Source organism: Benincasa hispida, chromosome 2 (genome assembly GCF_027475165.1).
Source record: "Benincasa hispida cultivar pf3 chromosome 2, pf3_genome.v1.1, whole genome shotgun sequence".
In the NCBI taxonomy this organism is placed as follows: Eukaryota; Viridiplantae; Streptophyta; class Magnoliopsida; order Cucurbitales; family Cucurbitaceae; genus Benincasa; species Benincasa hispida.
The window spans coordinates 24,978,655-25,004,972 of NC_143479.1; the positions used below are offsets into that span (position 1 = coordinate 24,978,655).

The window sequence follows — 26,318 nt, forward strand, 5'->3', positions numbered from 1 at the left end:
GTGGTTACTATTTCACGATTCGGTCTTATGCAAACTCATTGCATAGGATATTCTCACTCACATGTCACCTCCACGAACGCGTCGGATCATTGCGTTTGTATCAAATACAAAGTGGATCATATCCATAATGTTACAAGGATAAATTACTCAGCTTTATCCCTATATTGTAGACCATTTAGGCTGTATCTTGAACATTGGTTCTTTTATGTCTCTACATACAGTTTAAGACTCATAAGGCAACCTTGGATGTTAGTTTATTGGATTTAGGGTTATTAAGACAAAATAGAAAACAACACAATAATATTTATTGAATTAACATCTACAACTCTTTATTGATGATGGTCAATTAATAACACTTATTATCTACGAGTTTTAGGGCATAAAACCCAACACTTACTACTCCAATAATGACGATTCAACTGGTTGGTTCACAACCCAATGTGAACAAGCCATCCCCTTTATAAGGCCTCCCTTGCCTCCATGAACTGCCATCCACACCAGAATGGTGAAAGTGGAGGAAGTAGGGAGGAAGAGACGTGCCAACAAAGGATTAAGTGGCATGAAGGTCTAGAAGAAGAACCTCAAACATACATTGGTGATCATATCGAGTAACTCTAAGTAGGGTGGGTTAAAGAACTGACACTAACAAATGCATGCAATGTAAGAGACGACTAAAAAGACTCAAAATGTCCTTAATATTTTTCATTGTTATCATTATCGACGGAATGCAACAATAAAATATACAGCCGAAAATTTGATAACTGATAATGTCTAAGCGTAAAACATTTTTTTTATTGTCATTGTTATCGACAAAATGCAACGGTATATTGGTAAGCTGATTAAAACAGGCCAACGATAAAATATCATTCCAACGATCACCATTATTGATCAAACTTAACTGTAAATCGATAACTGTTGACGTGTGAGGGTAAAACATTTTTTTTTGTTATTATTTTCGATGAACTACAATGGTAGATCGATAAGCATATTAAATAGGTGAACGATAAAATTCTATTCCAACTATCACTGTTACCTATCAAACTCACCGTAAACCAAGAACTGCTAACATGGAAAGTCGTACCAAATTATTTTTAAAACGGTAATGGGTCCCATTTCACCTTCAAACAAAATCAGATTGAGCACCATCCCAACCTCAATCAATTTGTAAGATTTGATTACAGACGAAGCACTACTAGAAAAACTATTTTTCTTGATGCTTGTACATCTATTTATTTGACATTTTTATGAAAAAAACAAATGTCAAATAACATGCAATTTTTATGAAAAATGTCAAGAAAAATGGAAAAAAAGCAGAGGTGAATGAAAATTTTCGGATTTTTTTCACTTTAACACAACCTTGATTTACTTGTCATGATTTAAACGTCAAGATAATTAAAAGGAAACTATATGAAGGATTTAAAAAGAAAACCCTAACGCTAACCCAAATCAATATCTTTTTTTCCTCCCCTTTTATCGTGTTTTCAGTGGTTTTGCTCACACACTCTCATGTCTACCATTCACCCCACACCTTCATCTCTTTCCCCGCTTCCTTCCCCTTTCAATCGTGTAAACCTGTTCTGCATTAGCAGCATTTGACATTAACAACTCCGACGACCTTTAGCAACGCTCAAGTCCAACCAAATCCCTAAATCCCCAAATCATGATTTCTCTTTAAGTCAATAGCAAGATAAGGTTTTCATCTTATAAAACTATTATACTTTTTAAGAACTCGTGAATTAGTTAAAAATCATTTTTTTCTAACTTATCCATTATTTTGGAATTTTTCGGTACATATTACACACCAACATTTGCTCATTTTTTTCATCTAAACTTCCAAAATCTCATACCAAATCTTATATTATTTTCAAATTTTCTCCAAAATTATGTTTACTAAATATTATATCAAATTATTATGTAATTTTTCGAATCACCATAATTTATGTTTTCACAATTATATGAATTTCCAAAATTTTAAATAGATTTTCCAATAATCCAAATAGATTTTCAAATTGATTCAACATTTTTAAATTTTAGAAATGATCAAATTTTGCAAAAAATTGGGTAAGATTAGAGATACATATAGAATCTCAATGTTAATCCGACCCAAAAAACTCAAATATATGAATTTTGGTATTAATTATATCCTGAGATTAACACTGAGATGCACTTAATCTCAATGTATAATTTGGCAAGATGTATCGAGAAAATCCAAACAATTGATAAGTTGGAAGAAGATATTGTAACTAAATTTTTTTTTTTTTACGAGTTTTCAAAAAATAGAATAATTTTGTAAGGTAAAAAGTTAAAACGTGTAGTTTCAGACAATTTCTGAAGCCGAAACTGAATTTGACATCGGGAAGAGGCAATGTCGGCAAGCGCTGAAGGAGGGCCACCGGAGGTAACTCTGGAGAGTTCCATGGGTTCTTTCACCGTCGAGGTACTTTTTCCCTTCCTTCTTCGATCCTTCGTCTTCTTTGTTTGTTTCATTTGACTTCTTCCCCCGTTAAGTTTGAATTCAGCTTTACTCTTTCTAGTTGCTTGTTTGTAGAATTCAAATTTTCTCTTGTGCAATACTGCGACTTAGAGGGAAATTACTTGAACTCATAAAATCTTCTGTTGTTGATGTAGTCTTTTACTCCATGGGAATTTTGTCATTCCGTGTAGGAATTTGAAGTGCACGCTAGGTGGAGATCCCATAGGAACTAGACGGGGCGGGGAATCTATATATGGGTATGTGCTCATTTTCTATCAACAATTCAAGTTTAAGAAATTGTTATTCATTTTATCACGTGGTTATCTTCATACCTTCGTATGGTTTAATACTTTAATTGAATTATGCGGTCCTTGAATATTCATTGCGATGTATTTAGTAATTGGGGTTTTTTTTCTGACATGTTGATGTGTTTCGGCAAGAAGTTTGATGATGAAATAAAACCAAAATTGAAGCATACTGGAGCTTGTATTCTATCAATGGCAAATGTTGGTCCTGATACAAATGGGAGACAGTTCTTTATCACTCTTGCTCCTTGTCTATCTTTAGATGGTAAGCCATTTTCTAGCAAAAATTCTGAAGGTTGGTATAGTTTTGAAACGTAACCATTTTGTTCCCTTGATAAATCATATGATTGAATAATATTCCTGGTTATCAAATAATTCTTCGTTTTGACTCTGATATAGGTCTTACCAATGTGATTAGAGTTGAATGATGCGTTTTAAAGTTCAATATTTCTATAATTCAGAATATGTATATTTTTGTAATTCAGAATTATATGCTTTGGAAGGTCACCTTTTTTGTTGTGGATAATCCTACTGCGTTCTCACTTTGATCTAGGTGAGTTCCAATGTCTTGTTGTAAACAAAGTTTTTACTGAGTTCACGCACATATTTGCTATAAAGACCACTGAGGTATGTCATATTATGGTGCTCACATTCTCATTGATCTTTTTTTGCTTCTTCTTGAAGTACTTGGTGCTTCATGCTCAATTTTCTGTTTTGCTAATTGAAAGTGTGAGAATGATATTAAGAAAAATTTAGTTTAGTTAGAAGGGAGAGTTGGAACTTGATTGAATGAAATTTTCTACTAAATGTTGTTGTTACCGTTTATCAAAGTTGAACAATTTTAGCAAAAGGATTTCTAAAATTGTAATGGTGAAATGGTGAAATAATCCTTTGTTGATTCAAAGGAAAGTTCACAATACATTTTTGTAGATACATCTCTCATTTCTTTTGAACACATCTCTCAAGAAGTTAGAACCCAAAATCTGTGTAGTAGACTAATGGTCTCAGAAGCAAAACTAAATAGTTCTTGCTCTTTTTAATCCGGGAGGAGTTACTTATTCTATGGGTACTTGCACTCATCATTTTACTTAAAACTTGCATTAACAATAAAAATTCTAACTATATTTTATTAATTAGTTGTCATTGGGACTACTTGCTATAAATGCATACAATGATAATGTGTACTACCTTGACTCAATAAAGATATCATCACGAGTGGATATAAGACACGTAAGTTAACCTTTTTCATTTGTAGTGTTTGTTTTAAAGTGTACTTTATTTTAGAATTGTGGTTATTTCTTTGCAAATAGTGCAATAGCAATCTTTGAATCTCAAAATAATATTTAAAAATGTCGTAAGCAAACTTTATGGAGGATAGTAAAGGCAAGTATAAATGTTACTACTTATTCATTATATTATGTAGATATCTAGTGCGTAGGATTACTTCATTATTATTTATTGGTTTTTTTTACTGTAGTACCCTTTACAAGTTGGGAGCACTGAATGTGGATACTACGTCATGAGGTATATGAGGGATATTGTGACCAAAAGAAACATTGCCATCTCAAATTTGGTATGTTATCAAACTATTTCGACATTTCAAATAGCGTAGGGAAAAGTAGAATTCATTATAATACTTGGCCTTTATGTTTATAGATTGATACAAGGAACTCGTACTCACAAACGAGTTAGACGAGGTGTGAGTTGAGTTGGCTGAATTTTTGGGTTGCTACGTGTGATAGTAAGTGCTTGCACAATTTGGTCATTTTGAAGAAAATGCTTGTTCTGACTAACTTTTTGCATTTACTTCATGTTGATATAGGTGAAATATTTTTTGGAATTGTTCATGTGCGTGTGTGGGGAGGGGGGTGATTAATTGTAGTTTTGGAAAGATGGTTAATTGTTTCATGTGTTCATATGAAGATGATTACAAAAATGGTTTTGATAGTTGTTATGGAGAGATTGTTTTGTTAATATGGGGCGAATGGGTAGTTGTGATAGAAGTTTGGAAATGCAATTTTTGAAATTGTTCGTATTGTGCTGACTGTTGGCATTATGTTCCTTATATTCTTTTTGGAAGTGTTTATGTGGCCTTGTCCATATTCTTCTAATTAGCTTAGAAAATCCTTTATGGAATTGTAAAGTTTCATAATGACAATGTTGAAAAAATGTGATATCTTGTCAAAAGTATGGGAGGAAATTTTGGTCCATAAGATTGAAAATGTGTTTGTTTGTCAATATATCATATGTGACCGTTGGAAAAGAATACAAGAACAATTTGTAGGTGAACATCCATATTAATTTTTTTTTAAAAAAATCACAAACATACTTGACATGTTAAACGTGTCAAGGTATAGATATATTTGACAAGTGGAAACTGTCAAGAAGTTTTGCATTTGACACTTTATTCTTGTTAAGGACATCTATATTCTTGACATTTTTGTAGTATCAAGTAAATTAGATCTTGACATTTTACATATCAAGTAAAATTGTTCTTAACGTTTTTTATTTATCAAGAACGCCAATATTCTTGACATTTCAAACATGTTAAGTGTTATTGTTCTTGACGTTTTTTCCTAGTTGAGAACATCTACATTCTTGATATTGGATCTCTTGACGTTTTTAAAAAGGTAAAAAATAGTGACACTTGACATTGAAAAAACATCAAACGACACTATTTTTGTAGTAGTGAGGAGGTGGATCCCACCATTCATTACGATTATGGATGAACATGTATATCGTCACACCCTGAGTTAAGAGAGAGACATGAATGAATTGATATCACATCTACATAAGAGGGCTCGTAAGTGAAGGAGTAAATGAATACCTACAGCGAAAAGAACGTGTCCCAATTTTTTATCTTATAGAACATTATTAATTCAGAGGACGGAAAGAGAGATACAACATTCTAATTAAGCACGCTTACATAATAATTTAGAGAGGAAGAAGGGATTAAAGAACTTACCCTTGAAGACCAATAACCTTCGTGAATCCCTTCCAATGTACTACTTGAAATGATTCGAACTCTTCCTCTTCTCTTGAACACATGAACACAACAAAAGGAATTCTAAATTCCGGACACCACCACAAACAAATCCTCAATATTCTCAAGGTAGAGAATCGTTGAGTGGTGTGGGCTTCAGTACGATTAATTTTGGTAGGGAGAGGGGAAGTTTTTGTTGAGAAAGCAATTATACATAGAGTTTTTATTCTTCAGAGATCGATTGAAACTTAAGAAAGAAGACTCTGCCTCCTTCCCAAAAGAAGACTCTGCCTTCTATCACCCACGTTAAATGAGGGAGGGAGGTATCATATCACTCCCTCCCTAATAACCGTATTAATTAGGGTTGGCAAAAAACCTCGCGGGGGCGGGTCCCTGCAGCCCCGACCCGAATTCCCTAGTTTAACTGGGGATGGGGTCAAATTGGAAAGATATTCATGGTCCCGTCGGGGGACAGTATCCCCGCCCCATCCCCAACCCTGACTCCAATCCCGATTATTATATTTATATTTTTAAAAAAATATATTTATAATATATAAAAGAATTGATTGATATATATGTTTACTCTTTATTGTTCAGCCTAATGCCCCAAACTTAAAAACTAAAAAAAGCCCTAAACTAAACACTCATTGTTCAGCCCTAAATTAAAAAGCTCACTATTGCTTGCACCAAAAAGTTCCTTATCCAGAGTCTCCACCTTCCTTTCTATTCTATGTCTACCGAAGACCGAAGTCACTCAGAAGTGCCCTACTGCCAATCGTCAGCACCTACTCTCCTTACTTACTGAGTACGAGTACCGACTAGCGTGTCGTCTGCTTGTCGTGCATTTGTGAGTTCATGAGCCGAGCGTCTGGGTGTTCATGAGCCGAATGTCTGGGTGTTGCGCGTCTTTGCCGTGCGTCTATGAGTTTGTGAGCCGAGCGTCTAAGTGTTGCGCGTCTGGCCATTTGGGTGAAAGGCGAAGCTACTAACTGATGCCGAACTCTGAAGGGTCTGGCCAGTCGTTTAGTTGTTGTGTCTGGCCATCTAGGTAAGCGTGAAGGAAGACCGAGCGTCTGGGTGTTGCATGAAGGAAGCCACCGTTTGGGTGAAGACTGAAGGCGACTGTCGACTGGCCGTGTCTGGGTGTTGCGTGAGCCATTTGAGTTCGCTTTGGAAAACCTTAAAAACTAGACGTAATTAGTAATACCTAACAAGACTGTCCGTTCAAGGTAATACATGAGTCTGCTTTCAAGACTGTCCATTTGAAAAATAGAAGTATATATTTTAATTATTTTGTTTTGTTTTTCATTTGAAGTGAAGAAAACTTTGTGTTGTTCTGGGAGGCGAGATCTATCCATTCAAGGCTTCAAGTCACTGCTGTCTGAGATCTGTTGCCGTTCAAGCCGGTAAAAATTTCCTTTCCCATTTTCAAGTATGTTTGTGTATGTTTGAATGCTTTGATATTTAGGCTTGAATATGTTTGAAAGATATGTTTTAATGCTTTGAATTTTGGGGTTTAATATGTTTGAAAAGTATCTCCATAATTCTAATTGAATGCTTTTGGCGTTTGAATTTTAATTCTAAGACATTCTGTTGAAAATAGGGTTATTAACCTAGGGGCATTTATGTAATTGTGTAGGCCCCTAGGGTTTCCTACTGTCTATTTATACGTTGTGTCCCTGTGTATTCAGTGTATCAGATTAACTAATAAGAAAGATCTCTATATCGTGGTTTTTCTCCTTGTACTAGGGTTTCCATGAACTGTGCGTTGTTATTCTCTTTTCTTCTTCTATATTTTATCATGGTATCAGAGCTAGGCGACGAAACCCTAGCAATTATGGAAGAGAACCAACCATAGTCATCTTCAGCCGATGGAACTTTGAGTTTTGACATGAAGACAGTCATTCAAGCGACCATGAAGGAATGTTTTCAAGCAGCTCTACCGAAGCTGATTTCTGTCGTCCAGCTGCAGTCAATGGAGAGTCGAGGCCAGCCGTCAATGGAGAGCCGAAGTTGATGGAAGTTGTCGCGCCAGACAAAAGCCACAATCGGAGACCGAAACCAGAGCGGCGCTGCCTTCGACGATCGGACAGAGATGAATCTGATCGAGTCCAGTCGTGGGTTACCGCCGTTCACATCCTCCGCGCTAGGTCAGATCGATCTCCGTGGAGCCACGCCTAGCACTTCGCTTGAGTATTCCAGCCGGTCAAACCAGAATCTGATCGAGCCATCCAACCGCTCGAACTAGTTGGTGCCACCTCGTGCATCGAGCAGATACGAGGACCACCTATAGCAGCCAACAACATCTTTCCAGCCGTCGGTGGCTACTCCTTTTCCAGCCACTTGTGGCTCGACCCAATGTCCAGATGAAGTTAGACAATAGTTGGCTTATCTCCAACAAAAGATTTCAGACTTGGATACGATTTTCAGCGCAAATCCCCAACCGGTTCAACCAGTCTATTAAGAGAATCTGGTAAATTCCTTCTCTATTTTGCCAAATGCTTCTTATTTATTTGGCTCGATGGGTAACTCTGCAAGATTTCTCGTAGGAGAAAAATTAAATGGCTAGAATTATTTCTCCTGGTCCCAATTGATCAAATAGCCTTGGAAGGACGTAAAAAATTTGGGTACTTGATGAGGGAGATTCTGAAGCCGATACCAGATGATCCTTAAGAACGGATCTGGAAAGGGGAAGATTCATTGTTACACTTAGTCCTCGTGAATAGTATGGAACCTCAAATAGGAAGACCATTATTATATGCTGTAACTGGCAAGGATATCTGGGAGGCTGCACGGGATTTGTACTCAAAGAGATAGAATACCTCTCGACTACATACGCTTCACAAGCAGGTCCATGAATGCAAACAAGGGTCCATGAATGTTACATTCTATTTTAACAAATTATCAATGCTTTGGCAAGAAATGGACCTGCATCAAGAGATTGTCTAGAACTGCGCGCAAGATGGGGCTCAATACTTGAAAATTGAAGAAGCAGATCGTGTGTATGTTTTTTTTGGCTAGATTAAATCCTAAATTCGTTGGTGTTCGTATCTAATATTGAGCCAATGTCCTACACTTTCTCTTAGAGAAGTTTACTTCGAAATACGGCTGGAAGAGGATTAGTCATGCGCCATGAATAATCCTATTACTACAACTGATGCAGCTGCCTTCATTGCAAAGTTGTCCAGTGCTGATGGCGATAAAAACCCCCTCATGTGTGTGAGCACTATAAGAAGCCCTGGCACACAAAGGACCAGTATTGGAAATTGCACGGGAGACCTTCAAATAGCAGGCGACGATAGTCTCATGACAAATTTAATACTGGTCGTGCCCTAGTGAGTGACTCAGCAGATGAACATACTCAGAAGCAGTCTTCTGTTGACAGTAAAAACAGTTTGAGTACGGTTGGGGTGAGTGCTATTGCACAATCAGGAAATTTTTCTTCATTTGGCCTTGTTAGTATAAATGGTAAAAAACCTTGGATTGTGGACTCAGGGGTCACAGATCAACTTACCAGTTCTTCAGATCTGTTTATTTCTTACAACCCGAGAGCTGGAAATGAGCGTATTTGAATTGCAGATGGGTTCTTTGCCCCTATTACAAGGAAAGGCCATATCTCCCCGTTCGACGGTTTAGTTTTGCGTGATACTTTTCATGTGCCTAAAATCTCTTATAATCTGTTGTCTGTCAGTAAAATTACAAGGGATCTGGAGTTTAAGGCAATTTTCTCACCCAACTTCGTTTTGTTTTAGGATTTGAAATCGGGGATGACGATTGACACTGCTCGGCACGATAGGGGACTCTATTTCCTTTCTGAAGATGCTTCCTCTAGAGATGATCATCGAACTAGGTTTATGTCATTAAATTTTTATGTTTCTAAAAATGACTTTATGTTGTGGCATTTCCATTTAGGACATCCAAATTTTCAATATATGAAGTATTTGTTTCTTCGTTTATTTCGCAATGTTAATACTTCCTCTTTAAATTGTGATGTGTGTATTCGTGCCAAGCAAAGTCGTGTTCCTTTTCAGTCTCAACCTTATAAACCCTCAAGTCCTTTTACTCTTATTCATAGTGATGTTTGGGGTCCTTCACCTGTTACCACTTCCATTGGTAAACGTTGGTTTGTCGCGTTTATAGACAACCACACTTGCCTTACTTGGGTCTTCCTCTTCACTGAAAAATAGTAGGTGTGATCTATTTTCCAACAATTTTATATAACTATCGAGACTCAGTTCAATGCGAAGATTGGAATTTTACGGAGTGCGAGAATTCTTCAACACCTCCTTCAGGGATTTTCTCATCTCTAAGGGAATTGTCCACCAAAGCTCGTTTGCTTATACTCTGCAATAGAATGGAGTAGCCGAGCGGAAAAATCGTCATCTAATGGAAGTAGCCCGGTCTCTTATGTTATCTGCCACTCTTCTATCATATCTGTGGGGGGATGTCGTTCTTACCGCCGCCCATTTCATTAATCGGATACTCTCTCGTGTTCTTAACCTTCATACTCCCTTGGATCTGTTTAAAGAGTCCGTTCTAACCACTTGGTTAATCTCCGATGTTCCCCTTCGGGTCTTTGGTTGCGTTGCCTTTGTTCATTCTCATGGTCCAAACCGCTCAAAATTTACTCCTCATGCTCAGAAGTGTGTCTTTGTTGGATATCCACTTCATCAACATGGGTATAAGTGCTATCATCCGTCATCTTGTAAATATTATGTCTCCATGGACGTCACCTTCCTCGAGGATCAGCCGTTCTTTCTTGTTAGTCATATTTAGGGGGAGAACATGAGTGAAGAGACTAACTGGTCCTCTTATGCTATTCCCTTAGAGTTAGCTAATATTCATATTTTGTCTGAGCCTAGTCCTGAGCATGACGACCTGGTCCTTCCTACCAATCAAGTTCCTTGGAAAACTTACTATAGGAAGAATCTTAGGAAGGAAGCAATGTCACCTGTCTAACCGGAACCGCCGGTTCTAGTACATGAGTCAGACCCGCCATTAAATCCAGGTACGTATATTCCTGAAACTAACGATGTTGATGTGCTATGGAGACTGACAAATGCAAGCAGGATAAGGGCGAAGGAAGTGGTAATACTGAAAGTATAGCAGAAGAGGAGACAACTGAGAAGGAAATGATTCTAGTTAATGATGATGTGGAAGATACTACTAAAATTCCTGATACACAGATAGCCAATCATGGTGAGAAGCCTAGAAAGTTGAAGGATCGTGATGCCTTGCTCGATCCTCCTATAGCTCTGAAGAAAGGCACTCATTCATGTACTAACTATCCTATGCATAGTTACATGACGTATAGCAATCTGGCACCTGAGTTCAAAGCTTTCACTACCAGTCTGGACACTGTGATGGTTCCAAATGATATAAGTGTTGCGATGGAAAAACCAGAATGGCGGTCTGCTGTTATGGAAGAAATGAGAGCTCTCGAGAAGAATGGAACTTGGGAACAGGTGGTTCTACCTGAAGGGCACAAGACAGTTGGATGCAAATTGGTGTTTACTATAAAATACAAGTCAGATGGGACGATTGACCGATACAAGGCTAGGCTTATTGCAAGAGGCTTTACTCAGACCTATGGAGTAGATTACTCTAAAACCTTGTCTCCCGTGGCCAAACTAAACACTATCCGAGTGTTGTTGTTAGTTGTCGTAAATAAGGATTGGCCCCTACACCAATTTGATGTTAGAAATGCGCTTCTGAATGGGGAGCTTGAAGAGGAAATCTATATGAGTGCTCCTCCTAGATTTGAGAGTCAGTTCAAAAACAGGGTGTGCAGACTAAGAAAGTCGCTATATGGGTTGAAACAATCTCCAAGGGCCATGAGTCTGGGGATATGTGAATAAATCTGGTTGAAGAAAGTGTTATCTGATCTCCAACAAGATAATGAGCTTCCGATGAAATTTTTTTGTGACAACAAAACTGCCATCAGTATTGCAAATAACCTAGTTCAACATGACAGAACTAAACACGTAGAGATTGACAGACATTTCATTAAGGAGAGACTGGACAGTGGAAACATATGCATGCCTTATATTCCTTCAAATCAGCAAGTTGCAGATGTGCTTACAAAGGGGTTACTAAGACAGAGGTTTGACTATTGTATAAGTAAGTTAGGCCTTGTTGATATCTATGTCCCAACTTGAGGGGGAGTGTTGAAAATAGGGTTATTAACCTAGGGGCATTTATGTAATTGTGTAGGCCTCTAGGGTTTCCTACTGTCTATTTATACGTTGTGTCCTTGTGTATTTAGCGTATCAAATTAACTAATAAGAAAGATCTCTATATCGTGGTTTTTCTCCCTGTGCTAGGGTAACTATGCGTTGTTATTCTCTTTTCTTCTTCTATATTTTATCACATTCCATAATTCTAAGAAATTGTTTGAATGCTTTGAATTTTGCGATTGAATGCTTTGAATATGTTTCAATGCTTTGAAATTTAAGTCCAAGTCTAAGGAGGGTTTTTAAATTAAATCTTTGGTAGGTTGAAAATAATGTCTTCATCACCTTCTACAAATAAAGATTCTTCAAGTCTAATTCCAAGTCCAATCTCAGATCCAACCCCAAATTCAACCCTAAATTTAATCTTCCAATGATGATAATTTGAATGTTGATAATTGTATCATTCTTGGTGAGAATATTGAGAAGGGATCTTTAAAGAGGAGATTGACATCGGTTGTTTGGAACCATTTTAAGAAACAAAAAATAGATGGAGTATACAAGGTTATTTGTAATTATTACAAACGAAAATTAGGGAGTGAAAGTAAAAATGGAACCAAACATTTCCATGACCATATTAATATATGCTCATATAAAGGATGAAAGGACATACCACAATCCCTATTGAATCCTAACAGATAGAAGAATAATACATTGAGTTCATATAACTTTGATCAAGAAGCTGCAAAAAAAGCATTAGCTAGGATGATAATAAAACATGAATATCCTTTCTCAATAGTTGAGCATAAAGGTTTTAGGGAATTTTGTAATATCATCCGACCATTGTTTAAGATGATGTCAAGAAACACAATAAAGAAGGAGATTTTGAAAATTTATGAGACTGAAAAATTGAAAACCATGACATTGTTGAATGAGATCAAAGGGAAAATTGTTCTTACAATGGACATGTGGACTTCCAACCACCAAACAAAAGGTTATATGGTTGTCACTGCACATTTTGTTGATGATAGTTGGGTTTTGCAAAACAAAATAATCAGATTTATATATGTCCCTTCTCCACACACTTCTGAGATGTTTCATGAAGAAATAATGGAATGTTTGTTAAACTAGAGTATTGGTCGAAAATTGTCATCTGTAATTGTAGATAATTGTAGTATGAATGACTCCATGGTTAATATGCTTGTTGATAGTTTGTGTGGAAACTTAATATTGGATGGGATTTTATTTCATATGTGGTGTTGTGCTCATATTCTGAACTTAATTGTGAAAGATGGGTTGGTAGTGATAGGAGATGGGATCGAAAGAGTACGTAGTAGTGTGTCTTTTTTTATGGATACACGAAAAAAGAATGAGAAGTTTGAGGAAACTACTCGACAGTTGAATGTTTATGATGGTCAGATGTTGAGTCTTGATTGTTGTACTAGGTGGAATTCTAATATTTTATATTAGCCACTGCATTAAAGTACAAGACTGTTTTTTATCAATTAAAACAACGAGAGCCAAAGTACAAGTGTTTGTCTTTGGATCAAGATTGGGTATTAGCAAAAGAGATATGTGAGAAACTGAAATATTTCATCAGTCGACTAAAATATTTTCTGGATCTAAATATCCTACTGCTAATCTTTTTTTTTTTTTCCAAAAATTTGTAAATTGAAGTTGGCTATATCTGATTGGACGAATTCTGGCATTCAAGAGATAAGAGACACGACTTCAAATATGATTTCAAAGTTTGATAAGTATTGGAAGAAAATTCAATCCACGTTACAAATTGAAGTTGATTGAGTTTTACTTCCCTAGCATTTATGGAGATAGTTTTTTTCTTGAAGTGGAAAGGATTAAGAAAATTTGTTCAGATTTGGAAACGGAATATCAGAAGCATGAAGATGAAGGTGATGATTATCACTCTAAAAATTTAGATGGAACCTCACAGAATATATAATTTGATGATTTTAATGATTATGACTTGTTTATATCAAATTCCAATAAAATGAATAAGAAGCAATAGTTTGAAACATATTTGGATGAATTTGTCTTACCTCGAACATCTGATTTTGACATTTTGAGTTGGTGAAAATTGAATGGTGTTAAGTATCCAATTTTACAAGAAATTGCAAGAGACATATTAGCCATCCCGTTATATAGTGTTACATCAGAGTCTGCTTTTAGTACCTGTGGTAGGATTATAAGCCCACGTCGTAATAAACTTTATCCGAAGACGATAGAGGCTTTGATGTACGCTCAAAATTGGATTGCAATTGAAGTTTTGACAGGTTAGTTTGTTTATTTTGTTTTACTTCTTTTTAGCATTTAATAAATTAATAAATATTTTCTTTTATTACAAATATTTGACAATATAAGGTACTAGCATGGAAAAACAAATGGTTAAACATTTAGCAACTGTTTTAGAAGATGCAGACGATTCTGATGAAGATGGTGTTGTGACTAAGGTATGCTGAAGGATTAACATTATTTTGTGGTCTAGCTTTTTTTTTTTGTGACATTATTTATTAATTACATTTTAAATGCAGGAATGAATAATACTCCTGGGATAATGCCAAGAAAGGAGAAAGATTTGAATGTGAAGTCATCATTGAAGAAAGAAAGACGAGCTTTATTGAATTTTAAGTTGTAAACTTATTTGAATGTATAAGACGTTTGCCTTACTTGACTTGCTTATTCAAACTTTATTGAATTTTAAGTTGTAAACTTATTTAATGGATTTGTTAGCTTTAAATTGTCAATTGTGTTTATTTCATAGATTAGTCTATTATTTTTTGTTTATTTTTTGTGGACTAGTCAAATTTTAAATAAAATCACTTGAATTAAGAAATGAGGAATTCGATATACTTATTTAATGGATTTTTTGTGGACTAATCAAATTTTAAATAAAATAAAATTTTAATTAAAAAATGGGGAATCCCCGCCCCCGTCTCCGCCTTCAAATTGCGGGGACGGGGACGAGGATGGGGGAGAATTTCCCCCACAGGGCCGGGGACGGGGGACGCCCCCTGCACTACCCCAACCCGGTTGCCAAACCCTAGGATTAATTAAAACTTACTTTTAATTTAATTTAATATATATATATATATAATAACTAATTTAATATATATTTATCATATATTAACCCTAAGTTATATCTAATATAACATATAACCTATACTTTTAAATATGAATCACATTCATATAGTTAATATTTGAATCATATTCAAATATTTATTTTCTCTCAAATAATTTTTTTTAATATTATAATGTATCATATATATTATATTAATTATATCTCATATAATAAGTTTTATATTATAATGTATCACATACATTATACTAACTATATATTATATAATTAATTCCCTTCAATTAATTTGAACAATTCAAATTAATCCAAAATTAATTTTGATTTTCATTAATCCTTATTGAGCTAACAAGAAGACCTTATGGACCTATAGATTGAAATTCCAATGATACTTGATTAATTAATTAAACTCTTTAATTATATTAATCAACTTTCATTAACTACCGTTCACTCCACTAAAGATCAACAATTCCACTATTCGTACTACAGATATAATTTTGTGTGCATTAGATATTACCAATCAATAGTATGTTGACCCTTCACAAATTTCTCATAAATACAGTAAGGCCAAAATTTCCGTTTTGCCCTTATAGTTACATCTAACTCTTTAAGTATCACTAATCTCTCTAATGAATAATTAATTATAGTTCAACTACAATCAAACCATTCTCAAGCTAGGAGAGGATGTGGTGCCATATTGTTCAAGCCCCAAAAATCAGTCCTTAATAGACCAATTTCTCTACTTACCCTAACATTAAGGAATGAGTGAATTCCTTCTTGTGTAGATGCGTCCCCAGCTCCTTAATTAGATGAATCCCCAAAATGGTAGGCATATTGAGTCGGTGAAACTGGCCACTCTTACCAATGCAAATTAAAGGACCGTCTTTACAGGCAGGAGTTCACAACTCACTAAGGATTCAGGTCAAGTCACCTTTGGTCATCCTGGTGAAATATAAGTCTCTTTTAGCAATGATGTTATATAGAGAGACTATTCATTTTTTGGTTCGGTCTTATACAAATTCTTTATTTAGAATACCCTCCACTCATATGTTTCCACATGAATGATCATGATCAATTCATTTGTAGCACTTTACAAAAATTGTAACAACTATAAAGCGGGTTGTATTTGTAGTGTCACTAGGATAAGATACCCAACCTTATCCATCTACTACAGACCGTTCAGACTGAAGGAACTCTTATTCAAGAGTACCTACAAGCGAAAGTGGATCTTTCCAATTCATTGTGACAGAATTACTGCATATACATTCAAACATACTTTCATGATGCAAAAAGGATTAAGAAATCATACCAGATGAAGATTTCTTCTTCACAGCAAGTCTGAAGCCCAACCGTCTATCTCGAACAGTTACCACTCGGACAGAAGGAATCAGAGAAGACAACACCACTTAGAGCTCTCAGTATTCTTGGAGTGAGAATCTAAAGTGTAGGCTTTGTTCGGATTTGGTAGAGGGAAGGAGGAAGAGAAACCATACACAACGATCAAGCAAGTGGGAGAAGAAGTCGTCTATCGCATAGACATGATGCTTGATCGTTTAGGTGAAGTATACGATCGTGTAGTAAAATTAAACGATCGTCTATACGATCATGTAGGAAAAGGTAAACAATCGTCTACACGATCGTGTAGGAAATGGGTGAACGATCGTCCAAAACGATCGCGTAGGAAAAACTAAGCGATCGTCTATACGATCGTTTAGTAAATACCAGGAGCTAAACGACCGCTTAGGAAAAAGGTAAATGATTGTTTAGATAATAGAGTGCGACGGTGTAATCGGTATGCGATCGCTTAGCAATATCGTATATGTAAGTGATCGTGCAGTCCTATCGTATAGCACTGATTTTCTAAACGATGACACTATCTTTTTCACAATATCCGCGCATACCGAGATCAACATACCATCTGCTATTTATAATGCACTCGTCCGTAATTTTAAACGAAGAGGCGCCTTCCTATTTCCTTTTAGAACCATCCAATTAATATGAACTTATCACATTCATAACTTATAAATTAATATCAAATATTAATTATAATATTTTTCCCTCTACTAGATATAAATCATATTTATATCCAATTTCCTCCAAATTAATGTATCTCATACATAAATTTAATTATATCATATTTAATTAACTCATTCAATTATATCATAAATAATCGAACTCCCTCTTGTCAATTTGAACATTTCAAATTGACCCAAAAAATGACTCTCAACTTGTATCCAAGCTACCAAGGGGACCTTGTGGACCTATGGCTCGAAGCTCCAACGTTACGTGAATACCTGACTAAACTCTTTAGTCACGATATCCTCCATCCGTTAACTGCTAGACATTCCACTAAAGACAGACAGTTGAACTCTTCTTGTCATAGATGTATTTATATGTCCATTGGATATAACCAATCATCAGTACGATGACCCTTCACAGATGCTCGTAATTACAGTAGGCCAATTTACCATTTTGCCCCTGTAATTACATCTTCCTCCTTAAGTACCATTGATCCCTCCAATGAACAATACAACATAGTCCTACTATTTGTGAACATCTCTCAAGCCATGAGAAGGTGCGTGGCGCCACATCGTTCAAGCCCTGGAATCAGCCCTTAAGGGAGCTATCTATCTACTTACCTCTGACTTGGGGAAGGAGTGAATTCCATCTTGTGTAGCTGAGTTCCCAGATCCAAATTAGACGAATCCCCAAAATGGTAGGTTTAAGTCGGTGTTCTGGCCACTCACACCCATGCAAATCAAAGAACCGCCTTCAATGGCAGAAGTTCCCAACTTACTCAGGATTGAGGTCATGTTACCTATGGCCATCCTAGTGAAGTGAAGTCTCAGTTATGAACGATGTTATATAACGAGACGTTAACACTTCGTGGTCAGGTCTTATACAAACTCTTTGTATAGGACGCCCCCGCTTGCATGTCCCCTACATGAATGATCAGGATCAGATCATCTGTGACAAGTCACAATATTTGTGACCATTCCACAAAGTGGGCCGCATCTGTAGCGTTACTAGGATAAGGTTTCCCTCCTATATCCATTTACTACAGACCATTTTGGTTATCACTCAAGACATGATCCACTTGTATGTCACCACATACATGCTTGAGTCACATACAGATAACCAGAGATTTTATGTTTATTAGTTTGTGGTAAAATTTAAATGTGCAAAATAAAGTAGTGAAGTAAATATCATTTATATTATACATCACAACTGTTCATACAAAGTTGTTTACAAACTACTGGACATGAGACTTTAGGACACAAACCCCAACACAGGCTATCACTTAAACATGATCTACATGTATGTCTCTACATACATGTTTAAGTTACAGCAAATAACCTTGGATCTTAGTTTATTGGTGTTTTGGTTAATGCAACTAAATGTCGAATAAAAACCTCTTATTTTATTAGATAGATAAATTGTTCGTACAAATACAATTACAACCTACAAGACTACGAGATTTAGGGCATCAACCCCAACAATCTCCTACTTTTCCTAAAGCTAGTGGGGTGTACATCATAAAAGTCAAACTAGTACAACATTACACAAAAACAAGAAACTAGGGCATATAATACACACCCAGTAAAATCTCCCACATGCCTTAGACTAGATAAGACCTGTCTTGTAGACCTAGACTCTCCAAATGACTCTTAACATCAACCTTAGTCGGGGAGAACCCTTTTGCTCAATCCCTCAATGTCAACCTTAGTCAGGGAGAACCCTTTTTCTCAATCCCTCAACGTCAACCTTAGTCGGGGAGAACCCTTTTACTCAATCCCTCGATGTCAACCTTAGCCGAGGAGAACCCTTTTGTTCAATCCTTCAATGTCAACCTTAGTCGGGGAGAACTCTTTTGCTCAATCCCTCAACGTCGTATTACCAACGTGCACGTGATGTTTTCTATGTACCGTCAACACATTCGGTACATTTATTAAGATACCTTCCTTACCTTCAATATCCGGCTCACTTAAGCTATCAAGTTCTCAAAGAGCATGAAAAGAATAGTTTTCAAATATAGCATAAAAAACTCTTTAGGATACCTTCCCTACCTTTAGCATCCCTTTTCATTATGTTTAGAAATACCAACGTTTGTACTTTGACAACCTTAGGTATTTAAAACATAGTACATCAAGTGTCATTCAACCTTAGCTTTAACCCTAACACATGCTTCATACTTTGTGAAATAAGTTGGCTTAAAACATACTGAACCAGCTGGTAAAAACCATTAGCATGCGTTAGACATAGAAAACATACTTGGAAAACCCATACACTAGTAAACATCATGAAGATGGAGTTATTAAAACATGTTGAAAGTATTTGGACAAGATAACATATTTAAATCGTGTCAATTTTCGTGGAAAACTCTTTACATAGCATGAGAAATAGCTTCACACATATGTTGTTTGGCACTTCATTTGAACACTTAGCATGAGAAATATCTTCTAAGAAATCATAGTTTTTAAATCATTAAAACATTAAAGCATCACATAGTCACTCACAGCTCGTTAGCCTCTTAATAGGTTATACGCTTCTCGTAGCTCTTCTTGGCCTAAAAGGACATAATTCCCGATTAACTACTTAGAATTCTTAGCAAAATACCTCAAATAGTTCATTTACTAATGGAACTTCCATCATCAAAGATAGCTTTACTAGCGAGATACTCATTCATGAGTGCATTCTTCTCATAAGCGAGATCCTCATGAGCGAGATCCTCCTCATGAGCGAGATCCTTCATCCTAGCGATACTCACCTTTCCAGCGAGATTCAGCCCAATTTCTAGTGAGATTTCCTTCTAGAGCGAGATCCTTATCACAAAATTAGCGAGATTCCCTTCATTAGCGAGATCTTCAGCACAAAATTAGCGAGATTTCCTTCATTAGCGAGATCCTCAACAAAAAATTAACGAGATTAACTTCATAAGCGAGATCCTCATTCTCCATATGAGCTGTTTGCTTGTTCTTCCCAAGCAGTTGTCTGCTTATGCACAGCTTCTCTATTACAAATTCAAAAATTCATAACTCAAAATCCAGCTCTCTTTTGAAGAAACTTCCTTCTACAAACATGTTTAGAATTGAGTTAGCTTTCTTACCTTAATATTCCAGCCAAATATTCCTTATATTTTGTCCTAGAGCTTCCAATCTTCACCTTGGGCCCTGATTCATTTGTGATTCTGCCTCTTCTACAAATTCCTCACTTTTTATTCTTCTTCCTCTACAATCTTTCTCCAGAAAAACAATCTCGAAAACTAGATTCTCCCAGCTTTCAAATAGCACTGATTTCACTAAATTTGCTCATGTAGATTGCGAAAATCAAGCTTTCGAAGTTTCTTTTCCTTTTTAATCTTCCTGCCGCCTCCCGAATTCAAGGATTAACCGCCACGTGCCAAATCAATAAGTGAGTTTCCTTATTTAACATGTTTTTCCTTTCCTTTCTCAAGAACTCCTATAAATAACATGGATTTTCACTTATTAGATATTTAATATATCATTCCTTTGGCTAAACATGCTTGTTTAGGAAACTTACAATTCGGGGTTTACACTTAGCTACACAAGAGCTTATTTCTTCTTGCTTCCATCCTCTATCCCTCCTAAACCATGGCTTTATTTAACTCACTAGAAGACATCACATTACTTACTCTTATTTAAAGTAATTAGGGTTCGGGTTTTACAAATTCTTCTCCCCTAAAAGAAATTTTGTCCTCAAAATTTGCTCAAACCTACTTATAACTTAGACTTTGACAACATCCTTTGGTCGTAAATTTACAACCTTCCTCCTTTCTTTCTTCTTCCCTTTTTTTCTACTATGATTTCGCTGTGTTACTCCGATACTAACTTGTTCATGGTAAATAATACTAGTACGTATGAACAACTTGGTCATTGTAGTTCACTGTATTTGTCACATCCTCTGATGACTCTTCCATTTTCCATTGAATCATAGCATTCATTTATTACTAGGGTGGTCCTTTTCCATTTCCCAGCAATACCACTGGAACATTCTTTTCCAATTGTCATACATTTGAATTACTTGCTAGTTGTGAAATCAATATTCGTGTCAATTAGACTTCTCGACCTAACTGACGGCACTCTTCTTAGGATATCCTTTCTATCCATACTTGGGAGAAAACATTCTTTGTACTATAACATTTCTCAACTACGACTTACCATACTGTATACATAAGGATTTCTTAACCATACTAGTCCCTAGCATAGTTACAATTCAAACTTCGAGCTATTACCTGGAACATCAGCAAATCTGGACCTTTTCCTTTTTGTCTTATGTTGACCATTTTGTTCCTTACTTTTATACTCAATGTACCCCTGGTACATTTTGAGTTCACTGTTGCTCATCTTTTCCCTCCTCTTAGGATTAATCTAACTAGGACTTCCTCTAGATTACACCCTTTCCTCGAAATTCACTAGAATAGATTTCACGTTTGCCACTAACCTCTGAGCAAACATGCTATACATTCTATTTCTAGTGAAAATTCTATGTTTACCTGTGTGACTCCCGACTTCCACTCAGGTACCGGTAGTGGATTGAGTAATCCTACCGGCCTCTGCCTTTTAGGTTTCACTTGTTGACAAATCAAACATCACACAGTACTTTCCCTATCTTGCTAGACTATGCCTTAGTCTATTAGTTTAGAGTGGCCGTTTTGCTCACTCCTTATCATTCTTTACTGCGTTACTACTTAACTGGGAAGTAACTTCTCTTGTTCTCTTCCTACAATCATAACTTGCATCCTTAGTTGAGAGAGAATCTATACTCAATCCCTCAACATCAATTCACGGCTAGTGTGGAGTGATCCCGACACTACCACTAACAACTTTTCTTTCCTTCATGTGATTCTAGTTTAAGTACCATCATACCTTAGGTACTACTGCTCAGATACCTTCTCCATGTACTTCAGTACTGAGTCACTTATACTCCAAATACAGGAAGAAATTGACTAATGTTTAATAGCAAAACCACCCATCAGAGCCATTGTTAACCATTCGTCATTAGGAGTAAGGCGTATTTTCAAAATACCTATATCTACAGCTGTGGCAATAGGTGCGTGATCTGGTAATACACCAATTTGGCCACTATTCGTAACTAAAATGATTTCTTTCACTTCTGAATCCCAAATAATTCGATTCGGAGTCAGGACACTAAGATTAAAGGTCATTTCTTCAATTTTCTCTCCATTTCTAAGTTCGTAGCCTTCGCAGTAGCTTCACCGATGTTACCTACCAAATAAAAGGCTTGTTCGGGAAGACCATCTAATTCTCTGGAAAGGATTAATTTAAACCCTCTAATTGTTTCTGCTAGGCCAACGTATTTCCCGGGGGAACCAGTAAATACTTCTGCTACGAAAAAAGGTTGTGATAAGAAATGCTCAATTTTGCGTGCTCATGCTGTGGTTAAGCGATCCTCTTCGGATAATTCGTCCAACCCAAAGATAGCTATAATGTCCTGAAGTTCTTTGTAACGTGAATCCGACTGGTTGGTTTTTATAAAAACCACTTGGATCTATAAAATATAGTAATACAATGATTTCTAAATTGAGAATCCCAATACAGTTTTTCATTTATCTTGTATGATATTGTTACCCTAGCCATCACATTTTCGTTCTCACTCTTTTATTAATTCAATTTGAACCCGACGCCGAGTCCGAGTTTGATTGAGGTTGAATCCATTTTTATTCTTTCTCTTTTCTAACTTATTCTAAGTCTAAAAACTCTAAAAAAAAAAAGGGGAAGGGGATTAGTCACAGATATTTGATTGTTTTTCTAATCTTCTTCACCCCTTCCCAAGTCAATAACTAGAATGAAAAAAATGGGAATACCAATGCATCCAGGAATAACCAATTGATCTTGATTAATAGACCTGCTAAAGCCCCGAACCATATAGTACTTACTACCAGTGCCACGGAGAGATATGTTTTTAGATCTCACATTTAAAACCCTCCTACTTTATAGTAATTTGGTGGTTAAACTCTAGCCCTTCCCATCCGCCAGAGCCATCGTTAACCATCCGTCAGAGTAAATATTGGTTTTAACAGCGAGCTTAGTACTTTGGTCTTTCATTCCAAGTGTGGAGCTCGGCACTGGGTAGGCGTCAGCCCCCATACATGGTCTTATGACTTTGTGGAGACCTATGTTTTTGGTAAACAGTCGTCCGGCTTGGTCACTGCGACCCCCTTTGTGAGGAGGCACCCCTTCTCCCGAAGTTACGGGGCTATTTTGCCGAGTTCCTTACAGAGAGTTGTTTCGCACCCCTAGGTATTCTCTACCTACCCACCTGTGTCTGTTTCGGGTACAGGTACCCTTTTGTTGAAGGTCGTTCGAGCTTTTCCTAAGAGTATGGCATGGGTTACTTCAGCGTCGTAGCGCCTGGTACTCAAACATTGGCTCGAGGTATTTTCTCTACCCTTTCTTACCCTGAAAAAACAGGGGCACCTTGCGTCCTTGAACCGATAACCATCTTTCGGCTAACCTAGCCCCCTCCGTCCCTCGAGACCAAATAGGGGTAGTACAGGAATATTCACCTATTGTCCATCGACTACGCCTTTTGGCCTGATCTTAGGCCCTGACTCACCCTCCGTGGATGAACCTTGCGGAGGAACCCTTAGGTTTTTGGGGCATTGGATTCTCACCAATGTTTGTGTTACTCAAGCTGACATTCTTGCTTCCGCTTCGTCCACCACTACTCGTGCAAATGCTTCCCTCTAAGGCGGAACGCTCTCCTACCGATGCATTTTTACATCCCATAGCTTCGGCAGTTCACTTAGCCCCGTTCATCTTCAGCGCAAGAGCGCTCAATCAGTGAGCTATTACGCACTCTTTCAAGGGTTCAATGAACACTTTATAGTAATTTAGTGGTTAAAAGTAATAAGAAAATGAAAAAATCATTATACCAATAAACATTAGTCAATTTCTTCCTGTAATATGTTTTCTGTTTTTCCTAAGTGCTCATATACACGTCCTAGCTCTACAGCAATAAACACTTATTGGTTTAATAGTACATCTCAATAGAGGGCGACCATACTTATTCAATTTATCTAATTCAACCTGGATATCATGAGGCAGGCCTTGGAAAGTTTTAATATAAGCAGTAGGGATTCAAAAATCCTCCAGACGTAGAGCACGTAAAGCCTTGAATCCAAATACATTACCGACATTGGTAAGCTCGTAATGAGGGAATCCTACAAGATCCATTCGTTCTTTTTTCTCTGACAGATGGTCAGAACTTCATATGGGTTTGAATCCTATTGAGAGGTCCACTAGAGATCAGAAATTGTTGAAGAAAGAACAAGATGTTTCTTTTGTCCCTTCCAGACGATCGAAAAATAAAGAAATAGTTAATATATTCAAGATAATTATGTATTTACAAAATATCGTCTCAATTCATCCTATTTCATCAAATCCGGGATGTGATATGGTTCCGAAGGATGAACTGGATATGGACAGTTCCAATAAGATTTCATTCTTGAACAAAAATTCATTTATTTATTTATTTCATCTATTCCATGACTGGAACAGGAGGGGATACACGTTACACCACAATTTTGAATCAGAAGAGAGATTTCAAGAAATGGCAGATCTATTCACTCTATCAATAACCGAGCCGGATTTGGTGTATCATAAGGGATTTTCCTTTTCTATTGATTCCTACAGATTGGATCAAAAACAATTCTTGAATGAGGTATTCAACTCCAGGGATGAATCGAAAAAGAAATATTGATTGGTTCTACCTCCTATTTTTTATGAAGAGAATGAATCTTTTTATCGAAGGGTTAGAAAAAAATGGGTCTGGACCTCCCCCGGGAATGATTTAGAATATCTAAAACAAAAAATAGTGGTAGAACCAATAACTTATCACTAAAATACCCCTAGAGGGGTATAGGGCTAAGCGGAGCGAAAAGGGTTTTCCATGAGATGGGAAATGAAAACTATTAGCCCCACACGAGGTTTGTAAATAAGTGATTGTCTGATAATGAGCAAGGAATATCCGTCTTTCTGCTAAACAGGATGTATTGAACTCATAATTCATTAGATACTTTTTATGAATGTCAACTAAGTATCATAAGTAAATTACTCCCGGTTGTTCAATCATTTGATAACCAGAGTCATTCTTTGATAAATGATCACTATGAGTCAGACTCAATAGAATTTGATCAATCCTTTTTTCTGTCGTTAAGGTGGAGAACTGAACCAAGAATTCTCTTTCTTTATCATCAATCGAATCACTATTCAAGACCCAGGATTCTATTTTATCATCAATCTAATCCCAATCACCGTTCACATTTTTTCTTTTTCTTATCAATGAATATATCTCTTTACTTGTATGACTTAGATGTCTCGTATTTCTCGAAAAAGTGATTCGATTGATGGGATTTGGTATGATACTTATGAGATCGATGAGATTGATATTCCAATCTTTCTTTTTTGAACGTATTGATTTGACCACATAAGCGAGACTGCCACCCCATAGCATGTTGCCACCAGAAGCAGAACCCCATATTTCTTCTAGAGAATCTCCTAATTGTTCCAGAGTAACTAGAAAGAGATTCTTTAACCAGAAAATATTCAGTTCAGATATGGGATACCTATCCAGAAGTTTTCGCAACTCAATCATGTATGATGGAATCATCAAAGATTTGACCTTTTTGAACTTTGTCTGTAACTCACTATAGGCTCGAGAAACAAAGAGAAGATGTGTACGAATGAGATATACAGCAATAAGAAGAAGGAAAAGGATTGAATAGAGGAACTCCCGAACATTTGGCGATCTCAGATGTGTTGTTATCGATGGTGACTCATTATTTCGATGAATCATGTCTTCGGACAGAAGAAGATTATGTAAACACTTACTCGAAATCTCACTTATCAGATTCCATTGTGGAAGACACAATTTTTTCTAAAGAATTCACCATGATATACTTGATCCATGCATAATATCATGAAAAATGGATACAATTTTTTGGCTGCTACTTAGTATCGGCAATAGGTCTGAAAAAGTATCTAAAAAATAGAAAATTTAGAAAATTGTACCCTGTCGAAGTAAGGAACCATGGCATATATATTTGGAATAGATTCCATTTTGAGAGAGTTGAAAAAGCACTATCTGGTTGAAAGGTTCTATACATCTGCCCTTTCTCAAGGCATTTCTTTAAACAAAGACTCTGTTTTTTCCTCTTTTCGGATGGTAAATATTTCTCAGAACATGGAGTGTGAATCAAACCCATGTTTGAATTGAAATTGAGATATTGATGTAAGTTCTTCCCCTCTGAATC

General features: G+C 36.4%; 1 protein-coding gene and 1 long non-coding RNA gene across 5 annotated transcripts; both read left to right on the forward strand.

The window, feature by feature from the left end:
• The first annotated feature begins 2,314 nt into the window (after positions 1 to 2,314).
• LOC120071088 (uncharacterized) lies at positions 2,315 to 4,889 on the forward strand. 4 transcript variants are annotated; one of them, XM_039023125.2, is made up of 7 exons: positions 2,315 to 2,437; positions 2,665 to 2,730; positions 2,917 to 3,043; positions 3,332 to 3,405; positions 3,916 to 4,008; positions 4,256 to 4,351; positions 4,435 to 4,889. In XM_039023125.2, exons 3-7 carry the CDS (start codon positions 2,971 to 2,973, stop codon positions 4,468 to 4,470), a joined length of 372 nt encoding a protein of 123 aa, XP_038879053.1. In that variant the 5' UTR covers positions 2,315 to 2,437; positions 2,665 to 2,730; positions 2,917 to 2,970; the 3' UTR covers positions 4,471 to 4,889. The 4 variants fall into 4 exon arrangements, with proteins under 4 accessions (XP_038879053.1, XP_090167478.1, XP_038879052.1 ...); XM_039023124.2 differs by having other exon boundaries at positions 2,316 to 2,437; positions 2,629 to 2,730; positions 4,435 to 4,813; XM_090311352.1 differs by lacking the exon at positions 3,916 to 4,008 and having other exon boundaries at positions 4,435 to 4,813.
• A 1,964-nt stretch (positions 4,890 to 6,853) lies between these two features.
• Positions 6,854 to 12,366, forward strand: LOC150037765 (uncharacterized). The gene is made up of 3 exons (XR_016527957.1): positions 6,854 to 6,990; positions 7,077 to 7,167; positions 12,257 to 12,366. It is a non-coding gene; the product is annotated as an uncharacterized LOC150037765 (long non-coding RNA).
• The last annotated feature ends 13,952 nt before the right edge of the window (positions 12,367 to 26,318 follow it).